At 36.2% G+C, this 15,226-nt stretch overlaps 1 protein-coding gene across 3 annotated transcripts in view; it reads left to right on the top strand.

Annotated features, from left to right (window-relative positions):
• The window catches only part of TPP2 (tripeptidyl peptidase 2), a 101,852-nt gene that overhangs the window by 11,490 nt on the left and 75,136 nt on the right, over window positions 1-15,226 (top strand). For all 3 annotated transcript variants that reach the window (XM_077158617.1, XM_077158615.1, XM_077158616.1), the window contains exons 3-4: window positions 13,853-13,948; window positions 14,828-14,935. In XM_077158617.1, coding sequence (XP_077014732.1) covers window positions 13,853-13,948; window positions 14,828-14,935 — 204 coding nt within the window. The remainder of the gene's footprint in view (window positions 1-13,852; window positions 13,949-14,827; window positions 14,936-15,226) is intronic.

Raw genomic sequence — 15,226 nt, forward strand, 5'->3', positions numbered from 1 at the left:
GTATTAATATTCTGACTTTTACACCCCTTTCCATTTGCTTTTTTAAAAAACTTGTGAATTTCAGGGAAATTAGTTTCTGTACATATGAACTACTCTAGATATTGTCTGTCTTCCCCAGACAACCTTATTATTTATGTTTCAAAGAAAAGCTTAAAATTCCTGTGGGTTATGTTGGGAAATAAGAGAGCATTCCTAAGTCAGATTTAGAACCATATAAAGTATTATTCCCAATACTTCTGTAGTTATTTATTTTGAAATAGCTGTAGTAACTGATGCTTTAAATAAACCACATGAATTGATGATACACCAGGGCTCAAAAGTAGATATATATACTATATATATATGTATGGCTATTAATTAAATAAGAGCAGAAATTTGATAGATTGATACTTTTATCTTTTCTCAACTTGGTGACTTGTTTATTTAGCTCTGCTGTTAAGTATTCTCAGCATATCACTGTGATAGGGGTTAAATTTTATTCAGTATATCTACATAGTTTAAAAAGTCAAATATGCATAAAGTTTCTAGAAGTTAAAACAACCAGGAATAAGTCTTTGATACATTAAATTTTTATGTTCAAGCTTTTTTTTTTTTTTTCTTTTTGCATGGGCAGGCACCAGGAATTGAACCTGGGTCTCCGACATGGCAGTTTATGTTCAAGTTTTTAAACATCATGCTAATCCTTTTTATTTCTTGAATTTTTTTCTAGTTTTACACGTTATCTAAAATTTGTTAAAGTTACTGCTATAAAAAGGATTGAGCTCTCAGGTCCTTTATTTCTGAAAATTTTTCTTGCATTGTTTCTTAGATAATTTCCTCTTCACTGTTTTTACTGCCTTTTATCTGAAACTTCTATTAACTGTGTTAGTTTCCTAGTGCTGCCGTAACAAATGACTATAAACTTAGTGGCTTAAAACAACAGAAACTTATTGTCTCAGTTCTAGAGGCTAGAAGTCGGATCAAGGAGAAAGGGCCATGCTCTCTCCATTGGCCTCCTTGATTCTGGTCGTGGCTGACAATCCTTGGTGTTACCTGACCTAGGGTTGCGTGACTCCAGCCTCTGTCTCGATCTTACATGATCTTCTCCCCTGTGTTGTGTGTCTTTGTCTCTGCTCTTCTGTTCTTAAAAGTATACCAGTCATAATTGGATTAAGAGTCTACCCAACTCGGCGGGCCGCGGTGGCTCAGCGGGCAAGGTGCTTGCCTGCTATGCCGGAGGACCTCGGTTCGATTCCCGGCCCCAGCCCATGTAACAAAAACGGAGAAGCAGAATACAATAAAACAAGAAAATGTTTAGAGATGTTTCCCTTTCTTCCTTCCTTCCTTCCTTCTATCCTTCCTTCCTTCTCTCTGTCTTTCCTTTAAAAAAAAAAAAAAAAAAAAAAAAGAGTCTACCCAACTCTGGTGTGACTTCATCTTAACTGAACTAATTAAATCTGCAGCAACTCTTATTTCCAAATAAAGTCACATTCTGAGCTACTGGGAGTTAAAGCTTTGACATGCCTTTTTGGGTGACACAGTTCAACCCATAACAGACTTCTTAAATTCATCCTCCAATTTTCTTATGTTTTTCCTACTTTTCTTAGTGCCTTTGTTTCTTTTTTTTCTCTTCCTGAAAGTTTTCTAAGATTTCCTCAAAATTGCCTTCTAACCCATATATAGAAGTTTTACATTTTTGCTTACTATTTTTGATTGAAGAAAGCCCCTAATGGGAATATATATCAGAGCATATTCTTTGTATCATGTATGTGATATTTTAACTCTGGAAATATTAATTATTGCCTTTAACTTTTTTCTATTCCTTTCCTTTCATTGGCTGTTTGTTTCTCCTCTTCCTCCTCTCTTTTTATTCACTTTCTCTTCCTTCTTCCTTCTCTTTTTCCTTATCTCTCATCTCCTCTTCTTCTACTTTACTCTCTCCTTTTTGCTTTAGACATTTTTCTCAGGTGTCTTGTCATTGTTGACTGTCTCTCATTTAGCAAAGCACACATAAAAGATGATAAGCGTTCTCTGCTTCTGCAGAGTCCTGGGATGGGCTTTGTTATAGGGTAATGATACAGTGGTTTCTTTTGGGAGATTCCAAAATGTCGAATATGGTGTATTTTTTTCCATTGGGATGCTCAGTTACCTGAAAGACTTGGCCTAGGATTTGGGAGGAAGAGTGGGAAATAGGAGATAAGCCTGACTGTCAACATTCAGGAACTCATGCTATGAAAAGTGTGTGGGGTGGCTTCAAGCAGGAGAACCTTTCTGATCTCAGGGACAGCCCTAGTTCTCTCAAGGGCTCACCCAGTATTATGGATTGCGCTATCTCCCCTGAAAAAGATGTATTCAGGTCCTAATCCTGGGCTATATAACTATATAAGGAAATAGGATTTTTGGATTATTTTTTAAATATTGGAAGTTACTTGTTTTTAATTGTGGTAAAATATACATACCATTTTTAACCATTTTAAGTGGACAGTTCTTTGACATTAAGTACATAGACAATACTGTGTAACTTTCACTACTATCGATTTCTAGACAGTTTTCTCGTCTTAAAGTAAAAATCATGCTCCTTTAGCAAGTAACTCCCCATTTCCCCTTTCCCCCACCCCTGATAACCATTATTCTGCTTTCTGTCTCTTTGAATTTGTTTATTCTAAGTATTTCATATAAAAGAAAGCATACAATATTTATCCTCTTATATCTGGTTTATTTCACTCAACGTGATGTCTTCCGAATTTATCCATGTTGTAGTATGTACCAGCATTTCACTTCTTTTTATAGCTGAATAATATCCCATTGTATGAATGTATCACCTTTTGTGATATATCCATTCTTCTGTTGTTGGACACTTGGGTTGCTTCTACCTTCAACTATTGTGAACAGTGCCACCATGAACATGTGTTTGTAAATGTCTGTTCTAGTCCATGGTTTCAAATTTTGGGTATATTCCTAGAAGTGTAATTGTTGGATCATAATAGTAATTCTAGTAATTCCATACTGAACTTTTTAATGAATTACCATACTGTTTTCTACAGTGGCAGAACCATTTACATTCCCACTTACATTGTACAAGTGTTCCTATGTTGTCACATCCTTTCTAGCCCTTTTTAATGGGAAGCTATTCTAGGGGGTGTGAGATGTTATCTCATGGTTTTGATTTAAATTTCCCTGCTGGCTAATGACTTCGAGCATCTTTTCATTTACTTATCGGCCATTTATATATGTTTGGAGAGATGTTATTCAGGTCTTTTTTGTTTTTTGGGGGAGGGGACAGGAGCTTGCATATCTTTTTATTGTTGAATTGTAGAAATTTTTTATATGTTCTGGTTATTAAACCTTTAACAGATAAGTAGTTTCCAAATATTTTCTTCCATTCTGTAGTTTGTTTTTTTGCTTTCTTGATAATCAAGTCCTTTGATGCGCAAAAGTTTTTAATCTTGGTATAATCCCGTTTATCTATTTTTTTCTTTTGTTGTTCATGCTTTTGGTGTCAAGTGTATAAAAAATCTCTGCCTAACACATGGTACTGAAGATGTTTCCCTATGCTTTCTTCTAAGAGTTTTATAGCTTTAATTCTTACATTTAGGTCTTTGATCCATTTGGATTTTTTTTTTACATGGTGTGAAAAAGGGCTCCACCTTCAGCTTTTTGCTTATGGCTTTCTGGCTCTTTCAGCACCGTTTGGTGAAGAAGCTATTCTTCCCCCACTGCATGAACTAGGCACCATTGCCGAAGATCAGTTGGTCAAAAAATGTGCTGGAGGACTTTTTTTTTTTAATGAGTTTAAAAGTTAAGTTTTTATTTTTAGCATTGCAGGCACATGATAACAAACCAAACAGTATGGGAGAATTTTAATGGAAATCAGCATTCTTCTGCCCCTCCCTTCCTGCCTCTAGCTCAGTACTTGAGGCAACCTCTTTCTTTTTGTGAAAAAACAAAAACATATATACAAAAAAGCAATTCACTTCAAAGCCCAGCACAACAATTAGTTGTAGAACAGATTTCAGAGTTTGGTATGGGTTACAGTTCCATAATTTTAGGTTTTTGCTTCTAGCTTCTTCAAGACCCTGGAGACTTAAAGATCATATAATGATTCAGCAATCATACAAATTTGTTAAACCCTACCTTCTCTGTATAACTTCACTATCTCCTTTGATCTTTATCCTGATCTTTAGGGTTGTTTGAGCTACACCCATTCTAACTTTTTCATGTTGAAAAGGGCTGTCGATAATATGGGATAAGGGGGTGAAACTAGTTGATGTTCTGGAGAGGCTGGCTCCTCTGGGTTTTAGAACTTACCTGGCCTAGGAACCTATCTGGAGGTTGTAGGTTTCTAGAAAGTAATCCTAGTACATGGAACCTTTGTAGAATCTCAGATAAAGCCCCCAGTGTTCTTTAGGATTGATAGGAATGGTTTTGGTTGGGGTTTGGCAAACTCTGATCGGTAGCAGTGTGTAGCTGATAGTAGCCTCCAGAGTAGCCTCTTGACTCTGAACTCCCTCAGCCACTGATACCTTATTTGTTAACACTTCTTTTCTCCTTTTGGTTAGAATGGCATTGTCGATCCCACAGTGCCAGGGCCAGGCTCATCTCTGGGAGTCAGATCCCACGTTGCCAGGGAGACTTTCAACCATGGATGTCACGTCCCGCGGGGGGTGGGGGGGTAATGATTTTTTTTACTCTCAGAGTTGGACTTAGAGTCCACATCTGAGCAACAAAAGAGGTCCTTTGGAAGTAACTCTTAGGCATAACTAGAGATATGCTTAGCTTCTCAGATACATAAATAAGCTTGACAAGAGCAAGCCTCAAGATCAAGAGCTTGTCCTGTAGACTTGGGAGTCCCTAATGTTTGACACAGTATTAGGGGTTTACCTGGTGGTTAAGTCTAATAGGTCCATATTTTTCCTCCCATCCCTAAGGGACTTTGCCACTATTTTTTTTATTATCTGCTTAACATACTCTGAGATGTATGCAGAAGTTACATTAAGCTATACAGGATTACAGCCCCCCCCCCCCCCCCCCCATTTTGGGCTCCCTGTGTTTGGGTTGTTTAAATGATCTATCCAGACAGGTTGAGTTAGATTATGTGCTGCAAAAAATTTAGGTTCTGGACAAAATAAACCTTTCTTCCTCTGGTCTTATGGAGTAGGTAAAGTTCTAAAATACATATAAATACATATACTGTCTTCCTTACCCCTATATTCTGAATTACCTTAATCTTGACATGATCAGTTTTGTTCTTAACTCTAATTGGAGCCTGATCTCTTGTTCGATTTCTTTAACAGTTGTATGTGGCAGTGCTGACCTTCAGAACTGCAGAATTCCTACTCTGACTCTTAGGTGTACCCAGCTACCAAAAATTCCAGGGAAATACCAGATTATACATATATGTATAGCACAGCCTCTCAAAATCCAGAAATAACAATTACTGCTCTGGACTAAATGAAACTGCTATAAGAGCTTACAATCTAGGCCCCAATTTTCTTATAAATATTTTCTAAATGAGGCTGTATGATACTTGCTCTTTTGTTTCTGGCTTATTTTGCATCACAGAATGTCCCTACAGGTTCATTCAGTGTTGTATGCCTCATGACTTCGTTTCTTTCTGTAGCAGCACAATATTTGATCATTATATACCAGAGTTTGCTAATCTCAGTCAGTGTATCCTTCAGCCACCTGTAATCATTGGGCATCGTGTGTAATGTCCGAAGTCAGAAGTCTCAGTTTTAGACAGTTTTCATTGCTCCTAAGAGAAAGAATAACTGATTGAAACACCCCTTCCATTTACTCCTGGTATTGCTGTGGTAGTGTTCATGTCTTCCTGTTAAATAGCCCATAGTATGCAATAGCAGTTTTCCCTCTATACCCCAGTATCATACACTTTTTGTACAAAATCTATAAATTTGAAGTAGTTCATGCAAGAACTTATTTATATTTGTAGTGTTAAGCGGTGGGATCCATGGGTCTGTATAACCCCTTTCAGTCATGTTCACCATCAATATAGCAATATTACTTAACAAATCCACTAATGAACTGCCTTCATTTCTTTCCGATCCCAACATTTAAGTTCAACTTCATTAGCTAACCATTCACCCATCTCTAGATTCTGTGTATCTCTAGGTCCCCTACCTTCTGTATTATACTCCTCTGAGTTTACCTTTACCATGATCATAAAAATGAAGTTATATAGTATCTATCCTTTTGTGTCTGGCTTATTTCACCTTCCTCAAGAAAGGTTTATCCATCTTGTCATGTGCTTCAGGACATTATTTTGTCTTACTACTGCATAATATTCCATTGTATGTATATACCACATTTTGTTAATCCACTTGTCTGTTGATGGGCAGTTGGATTGTTTCCATCTTTTAGTGATTGTGAATAATGTCATACAGACTCTTTTTGATATGTCTCATCTCTCCTCTGTTCTGCAGACCTCTCCAGAAAGTTGACATCCCAACTTCTCTCTGGTTTAAGAAAGGGCAGTTGCCTTATTGGTCAGGTTTAAGAAAGGGCAGTTGCCTTATTGGTCATGTGGGATGGAGTGGGTCTAATTGTGACTTATATAAAAGCCAGTCCTTTTTCCAGCTTCTTTCTCCATTCATACATATACCCACACAAATGTTCAGTCTCATTTTTCCGAGAATATGCAGATGTTCAAATATCTTGTAATAATCATTAAAAAGAATAAGTAAAAATAAAAGAATAATGTTATTAGTCACTGAGATTCTGGGTAGTTGGATCTCTCAGAACATTTTAGTACTCAGAAAGCAACAAAGTCTACAAGTTCTTTTACTTAGCCATGTTATAAAGTGAATTAAATGTCTATATTTTATTTCTACTTCTTCCAAATATCCCACAACTATTGAATATTAATGTCTTATTTTTCCAATTTAAGATCAGTTGCTAATTAAGTAGTTTGAATATTCCAGTAGTCTCATTCTCCAGGGTGACCTTCCTAGGCCTTCTTGAAAAAATAGTAGTCAATTATTTATAGCCAGTGTTACTCCCTTAAGCTGACTGAAAGAAAAAAATGAATAGATAATTAAAACCTTTTATTGTGAAACATACATAAAAGTGCATAAGACACATATGTGCAGTTTAATGTATGAGTAAAGTAACAAACCATTGTATTTGCCACCCAGGTTGCAACCTTATTCTGACTTGTGATAGGCACTTTTTTGCTTTTGAATTTATAGTTTTACTACCTCTTTGTGAATATGTAAAATATATTGTTTAGTTTTGCCTTTTTTTTTTTTTTTTGGCTTGGACAGGCTCTGGGAATTGAACCTGAGTCTCCAGCATGGCAGGCAAGAATTCTGCCACTCAGCCACCACTGTATCGCCCTAGTTTTGCCTGTTTTTTAACTTTATATGAATGACCTCACTGATGTGTCATTTTGTGTTTTTCATGAGATTCATGAGATTGATATATGTTGTTGCATGTAGCAATAATTTTAGTTTCATTATTCTGTAATATTCCATGGCATGTATAAACCACACATTCTATTACTGATGAAAATTGAGTTTCTCCATTTTGGCAGTGTCACTCACGATTCTTCAGAGAACATTCTTGCAGTTGTTTGTATCCTTTGTACATGTATATATATATAGAATATGTACCTAGGAAGCGAGTTACTGAATCTTGGGTATTTAGTAGGTAATGCCAAACTGTTTTTCAAAGTTGTATTATGAAAATACATTTCCACTTAGCGGGTGCATGAGAATTTTTTGTTTGTTTATTTGTTTTGGCTTAACAACAGGAATTGATTGGCTTGCAGGAGAAGGGCAAGAAGAAATCTAAAATCAAGTCATCAGCAAGGTGATGCTTTTCTCCCTGAAGATTGTGGCATTCTGGAGCTGGCTGCTGGCAATCCTGTGTTTGATTGTTTTGTCACATGACTATGCACAGAACAGCGTCTTTTCCTTTCTCTTCTGGGTTCTGTTAACTTCCAGTTTCTCTTGGCTTTCTCTCTATGTCTGAATTTCATTCTGGTTATAAAGGACTCCATTAATCTGAATTATAGCCCAAACTGATTGAGTTGGCCACTGAATTTTTAGATGTTAACTAAAAATAGCATCCTCAAAAGGTCATATTAACAGTGAGTTCACACCACAGGTATGAATTCAGTTTAAGAACAGGTTTTTCTGATAGTGTCCAAAGTCTTAAAAGCCTGGTACACAGGCTTCCGGAGAAGATGGCGGCTTAGTAAGATGCGCGGGTCTTAGTTCCTCCTCCAGAAAAGCAACTAAAGAAACAGAAACAATACGAAACAAGTCCCGGAGCCACGACAGAGACCAAAAAGACAGCGTACCCCATTCTGGAACGGCTGAACGGGCAGGGAGAATCCGCTGCGGTGAGATACCCGAGGGGCGCGCGTTTTCCCGGCTGGGGCGGCTGGCGACTGGGGTCCCCTCCACGCACGTGACTCCCGGGTCTGACTGGGAACGTTGGATAGCAGGGCCCTCCTGCCACGCTTGGCATCTAGGGACAGCTGGGCAATTTGGACCGGCAGTCCCCCAAGCTGCGGCGGCCGGCAATCCCCCCTCCACGCGCGGTTTCCCGAGCCGACTGCAAGATTCGGATTGGCAAGTTAAAGGAGCCACAGCATCTTTTACTGGTGGGCCCCGCAGACAGACGAGCGCCACCTACTGGACAGGAAAAGAAAAACAGAGCCCAGAGATTTTACAGAAAAACCTTTCAACCAGCCGGGTCCCACACCCAGGGAAATCTGATCAAATGGCCAGACACCAGCAGAAAATAATGGATGACGCTCGGAAAATTGAAGATATGGCCCAGTCAAAGGAACAAGCCAATAGTTCAAATGAGATACAGGAGCTGAGACAACTAATGCTGAATATACGAACAGAAATGGAAAAACTCTTCAAAAACCAAATCAATAAATTGAGGGAGGACATGAAGAAGACATGGGCTGAACAAAAAGAAGAAATAGAAAATCTGAAAAAACAAATCACAGAACTTATGGGAGTGAAGGACAAAGAAGAAAAAATGGAAAAAACAATGGATACCTACAATGGTAGATCTAAAGAGACAGAAGCTACAATTAGTGAACTGGAGGATGGAACATCTGAATTCCAAGAAGAAACAGAAACTATAGGGAAAAGAATGGAAAAACTTGAGCAGGGGATCAGGGAACTGAAGGACAATATGAAGCGCACAAATATACGTGTTGTGGGTGTCCCAGAAGGAGAAGAGAAGGGAAAAGGAGGAGAAAAACTAATGGAAGAAATTATCACTGAAAATTTCCCAACTCTTATGAAAGACCTAAAATTACAGATCCAAGAAGTGCAGCGCACCCCAAAGAGAATAGACCCAAATAGGCGTTCTCCAAGACACTTACTAGTTAGAATGTCAGAGGTCAAAGAGAAAGAGAGGATCTTGAAAGCAGCAAGAGAAAAACAATCTGTCACATACAAGGGAAACCCAATAAGACTATGTGTAGATTTCTCAGCAGAAACCATGGAAGCTAGAAGACAGTGGGATGATATATTTAAATTACTAAAAGAGAAAAACTGCCAACCAAGACTTCTATATCCAGCAAAATTGTCCTTCAGAAATGAAGGAGAAATTAAAACATTTATAGACAAAAAGTCACTGAGAGAATTTGTGACCAAGAGACCAGCTCTGCAAGAAATACTAAAGGGAGCACTAGAGTCAGATACGAAAAGACGAAGAGAGAGGTATGGAGTAAAGTGTAGAAAGAAGGAAAATCAGATATGATATATATAATACAAAAGCCAAAATGGTAGAGGAAAATATTATCCATACAGTAATAACACTAAAAGGTAATGGACTGAATTTCCCAATCAAAAGACATAGAATGGCAGAATGGATTACGACCCAGCAATACCACTGCTAGGTATCTACTCAAAGGACTTAAGGGCAAAGACACAGACGGACATTTGCACACCAGTGTTTATAGCAGCATTATCTACAATTGCAAAGAGATGGGAACAGCCAAAATGTCCATCAACAGACGAGTGGCTAAACAAACTGTGGCGTATACCTACGATGGGATATTATGCAGCTTTAAGACAGACTTAACTTATGAAGCATGTAATAGCATGGATGGATCTAAAGAGCATTAGGCTGAGTGAGTCTAGCCAAAAACTAAAGGACAAATACTGTATGGTCCCACTGATGTGAACCGACATTCGAGAATCAGCTTGGAATATATCATTGGTAACAGAGACCAGCAGGAGTTAGAAACAGGGTAAGATAATGGGTAATTGGAGCTGAAGGGAAACAGACTGTGCAACAGGACTAGATACAAAAACTCAAAAATGGACAGCACAATAATACCTAAGTGTAATGTAACTATGTTGGAACACTGAAGCTGCACCTGAAATATAGTTTTTTGTTTGTTTGTTTGTTTGTTTGTATCTTTTGTTTTTGGTTTTTTCTTTTTCCTTTTTTATATATATTTTTTATTATTATTATTTTAGTTCTCTTCTCTATATTAACATTCTATATCTTTTTCTGCTGTTTTGCTAGTTCTTTTCCTAAATCGATGCAAATGAACTAAGAAATGATGATCATACATCTATGTGATGATACTAAGAATTACTGAGTGCATGTGTAGAATGGAATGATTTCTAAATGTTGTGTTAATTTCTTTTCTTTTTTTTGATTAATAAAAAAAAATTTAAAAAAAAGTATACATACTGCTAAGCACTTTGCCTGGTCCAATGATAAAAAAAAAAAAAAGCCTGGTACATAGCTGTTGTTTCAACAGATAACTCAACAACATGATAACCTGAGAACAACTCTGCTTTCAACTTACTTTGCCTACAGGTACTGAACCATACTCAACATTACATATGGAGATTTATCTGGACTGAAAATGGTATAGATCTGGACATCCCCAGCACCTCATTTCCAGACAGTGTCATTTGAGAACAACCTTATGATTTTCTTGAACAAGAAAAGGGACTATCAAGGCCATACACGACCTTTCTCCTTTTTTCCTAAATCTGCTAGCAAGGCAAGACATAGGCACTTCACAGCATGGCAGGCGAGGATTCCCCTTTCCCTCTAGCTAACTTCTAGCTCTTAGTCTTGTGAGTTCTTAGCTAAGATAAGAACCATTTGTCCTCTCAAAACTAGCTAGACGCAGGCATAAGCATTTTCTGTTCAGCTGACTGAGATTTTCTCTGATTTTAAAACAATCCCAAAAGTTAATCACCCTGTCTGTAACTTGTCTATTCTTCCCTATAAAAGTCGAAGGCGTGTGGGCCACGATAGTTCAGCAGGCATGCCAGAGACCCAAGTTCAATTCCTGGTGCCTGCCCATGTTAAAAAAACAAAAAGTCTAAGGCAAGACACTTTGCCTAGAAACTCTCATCTTTGGATCTGAATTGTAATAGTTGTACTATCCTGCTAACAATATTTGAGACTTACTAAATTTTGCAAATTTGCTGGAAATCTAGGGTTGTCTTGCCATGATTTCAGCTTGCATTTCTCTATTAAAGAGATAGAGCACCTTTTAAAAATGTTTATTCATTTAGATTTTCTTTTCTGAAGTGCCTGTTTTGGACTATTTGCCCTCTCCTCCCCGTCCCAGAGATTTGTTGTTTTTTTTGCCTATTTGTAGTTATTTATATATTCTGTGTACTAGCCCCTTGATTGTATGTGTTGTGGGAGCCTTTTCCCATTCTGTATTTTTATTTTCACTTTCAGCATGATGTCTTTTGATAAATAGAATTCTTAATTTTGATGTAGTTGAATATCAGTCTTTTCCTTATTTGGTAGAGCTTTTTATATCTTACTTAAGAAATCCTTCATGACTCCAAGATTACGAAAATATTCTCCTATAGTATTTTCTAAAAATATTTTAGTTTTCCTCTTCATATTTGTTCTGGAGCTAACTGGAATTCATTTTACGTTACATTTAAGATAGGCATTTTCCATGTGAAAATCCAATTGTATCAATGCCATGTATTAAATAAATACTATTATCTCCCCACTTATTTTCAGTACTTTATTTTACTTTGCAACCTTCAAACTGTGGTGACTTTTGTTTTTTATAGAATCATTTCCCATCTTATTTGTCCTTTGGAGGTCATTTTTTTCCTTATGATATGTAATGTGAAACTCTTTTATATATATATATATGGATTTTACTGCCTGGTATGGTGACATCCATGGTGACATCGCTCATTAAGAAAGGTGTCCATTGATTTAAGCATCCTCGCTTTAAGACAGTCAAGGAAATTAAGTATAATTAGGAAATAATACTCATGTATAAAATAACACATTCCATAAATACCTCATATACGTTAAGTTTTACTCTAATATTGGTTAAGGTTAAATAACAACTATGATTCTAACTTTTATTCCCTGAAATTTTTAGTGTAATTTTTGTAACTGGTCTGCCTTCACTGTAAGGAAAAAACATAGTAGTGATTTGAAAAGCACCTATTTGTGTTGACACTGCAAATTTTAGTCGCCTTTATAATTAAATATAAATTATGTGTATTTCTTTATTTTTATTGTATTACTTATACATACAGAAGTAATTTTGTTTAAATGTGCCTTCATACCTGTTTATTTTGCGATTATTTTAATTCAGTATTCCATTTAATCCTCTAGCATTTCCCAGTTTTTTGTTATCTGTGCAAAGAAGTTGTTACTAGGACTACAAAGCCACCTGTGTGCTGGGACCCCTGCATTTATGTATTCTTTTAACCTGCCTGACTAGTGACTGCTAACCTTTTTGTGGTATAACACTTCATTGGTGTTACATGGAAGAGCATTAAAGTTAAGAATCCTTGTTCTCTAAAGAAAATAACTTAAATGAAAAGCTCTGGTTGTATGCCAACATATTTGAAATTCCTCATACTCTAGACTTCAGTTGATTCATGGATGAATAGTGAGACACAGGCCTTTAAAAACATCACAATTCATTAGCTCTTCAAAGTTCTGTGAATGATTGTTTTTCTTTGTTTAGAAGATAATTTGATGTGGCACATGGGGATGTGTTGGTTAAAATATTGCATGAGTCAGGATTGATAAATCATCCAACTCTTCATAATTCATACACTTTTAAAAGCTGTTTTTGATTGATTATGGATCCTGTGGTTGCAAGGAATATGCATGTGTTTTCTTGATTCACATTTTAAGTTGGTTGATACTTAGTGCATTTTATTACTCCCAGGAATCATGTAAGGTAGGGATTGTTTTCTTCCTTAACAGATAAAGCAGAAGACTCAGTGTCTTGGTGGTAGAGTTTGGATTCACAGATTTAATTGTCTTCAAAGACCATATTCTTTAAATTAAATTTTTTAGTCTCCCTGATAGTATAGTTTTCAACCTTTCTGTTGTTTGGACAAGCAATTTAATTTCCTTTTGCTTCTTTCACCATTCATAAACAGGGCATATTCTTAACATCATCCTATTAATTAAAAGCTTTAAGTATTATTTTGAAATAGTTTGAGTTGAAGAGAACATTGTAAGACGTTATATACAATTATCATGATTTTATAGAACTTTAAAGAATCAAAGAACTTTTAGTATCCATCTTGTTGTAGAGAGGAGTCAAATTCTATTTCCTTAACAGGAAATCTTAAACATACAGAAGTTTTGTAGATTGCTTCTTGTCTCCCTATTTGGTGGACAATAAAGTGTCAGAAGGGGAAGATGAGGTGTCATTGATGCATAAGAGCTAAGGATCTTAGAACTTTGCAAAAGTACTATATAAAAAACCCATCTCATTAATGAGAAAAAGAAACGATCATAGAGATATTAAGTGTTAAGAATACGAAAACTGTTGCTGTAATACATAAGCCTACTAATCCAAGCTACATTATATTGGAGTAGAAATTAAATAAAAAACCTTTTTCTATAGATTCCTGCAAGCTGGATAAATCCCACTGGAAAATATCATATTGGCATAAAAAATGGCTATGACTTCTACCCAAAGGCTCTCAAGGAAAGAATACAGGTAATGTACAATCTGGGATCAATGACGTGTATTTTCTAATCATTCTGAAAAAAAAAATCACGTGATAAATAATATGTATGACTTAACTTTTGTTGGGTTCTATTTGTTTTAAAATTCCAGCTGAAGGGTGGGCAAAGGTGGCTCAGTGGCAGAGTTCTCGCCTGCCATACCAGAGTCCCAGGTTTGTTTCCCAGTGCCTGCCTACGTTAAAAAAAAAAAAAAAAAAAATCCAGCTGTAATACACATAGCTATTAGTATTTTTATGTAGTATACTAAATATAATCATGTGTTGGTAAGGTACAAACTGATATGCAGAAATGCTTAAGTTAAAGTGGGCCCTTGTCTTTAGCTCAATTGAGGTGATTAGTTTAATTGATGATGACGGTAAGAACAAGTAAAAGAGGTTGTAAGAAAGATAACCTAGAGAGAGAGAGAACTCAGGAAGCCTCATCAAAATGTGGCTATAGTTTTATTCCTGTCCTATGCCTGTAGTTGGCTTAAGGCATTTTCCAGTCTATGAAGGCCCAGAATATTTTTTTTTTTTTTTAATGTCAGGGAATTCAGTCAGTTGTCTGACATAGTATTATTTTTTGGAAAAAGGGAGAACTTAAATTGGGGGACTGTGATATATAAAAATACATTTAGATATGTTTTAGTAAACTTGTTTTTTCCAAACCTAGGTGTAATAAATTAAATAATCAGTTTTTAAAAAATTGATGCCCCACTGTGACTTGACTATATATGATTTTTTAAAAATCTTTTTATGAGAATTGTATAGCATCACAGCTTATCACAACCAGAAACACATATAAATGACTGTCTAGGTTTATCTGACTATATTGCCAACCTAATTGAAAGATAGTGTTTCTATTTTTGCAGAAAGAACGGAAGGAAAAAATCTGGGACCCTGTTCACAGAGTGGCCCTTGCAGAAGCCTGTAGAAAGCAGGAAGAATTTGATGTGGCCAACAATAATAGCCCTTCTCAAGTTGGTGCTAATAATTTTTATTTAAGCATTGTCATAGAATCATATTACCATAGAGTTCTGAGAGGACTAATATACTGTTTTTTCACAAGTTTTTTTTTTAAGTTAATTTTACTAATTTTCTCTTTATTATTTATCTTAAGGTCAATTTATACATATTATTGATTTTTAAACCTTTTTGATTGAAGCATCATATGCATATCTAAAAGTATATATGTCATAAGTACATAGTCAGTTAACTATCACAAAGTCTACACTCCCTATAAGATGCTATATAAGGACACTATAAGCCGC

This window comes from Tamandua tetradactyla, chromosome 4 (assembly GCF_023851605.1).
Source record: "Tamandua tetradactyla isolate mTamTet1 chromosome 4, mTamTet1.pri, whole genome shotgun sequence".
In the NCBI taxonomy this organism is placed as follows: Eukaryota; Metazoa; Chordata; class Mammalia; order Pilosa; family Myrmecophagidae; genus Tamandua; species Tamandua tetradactyla.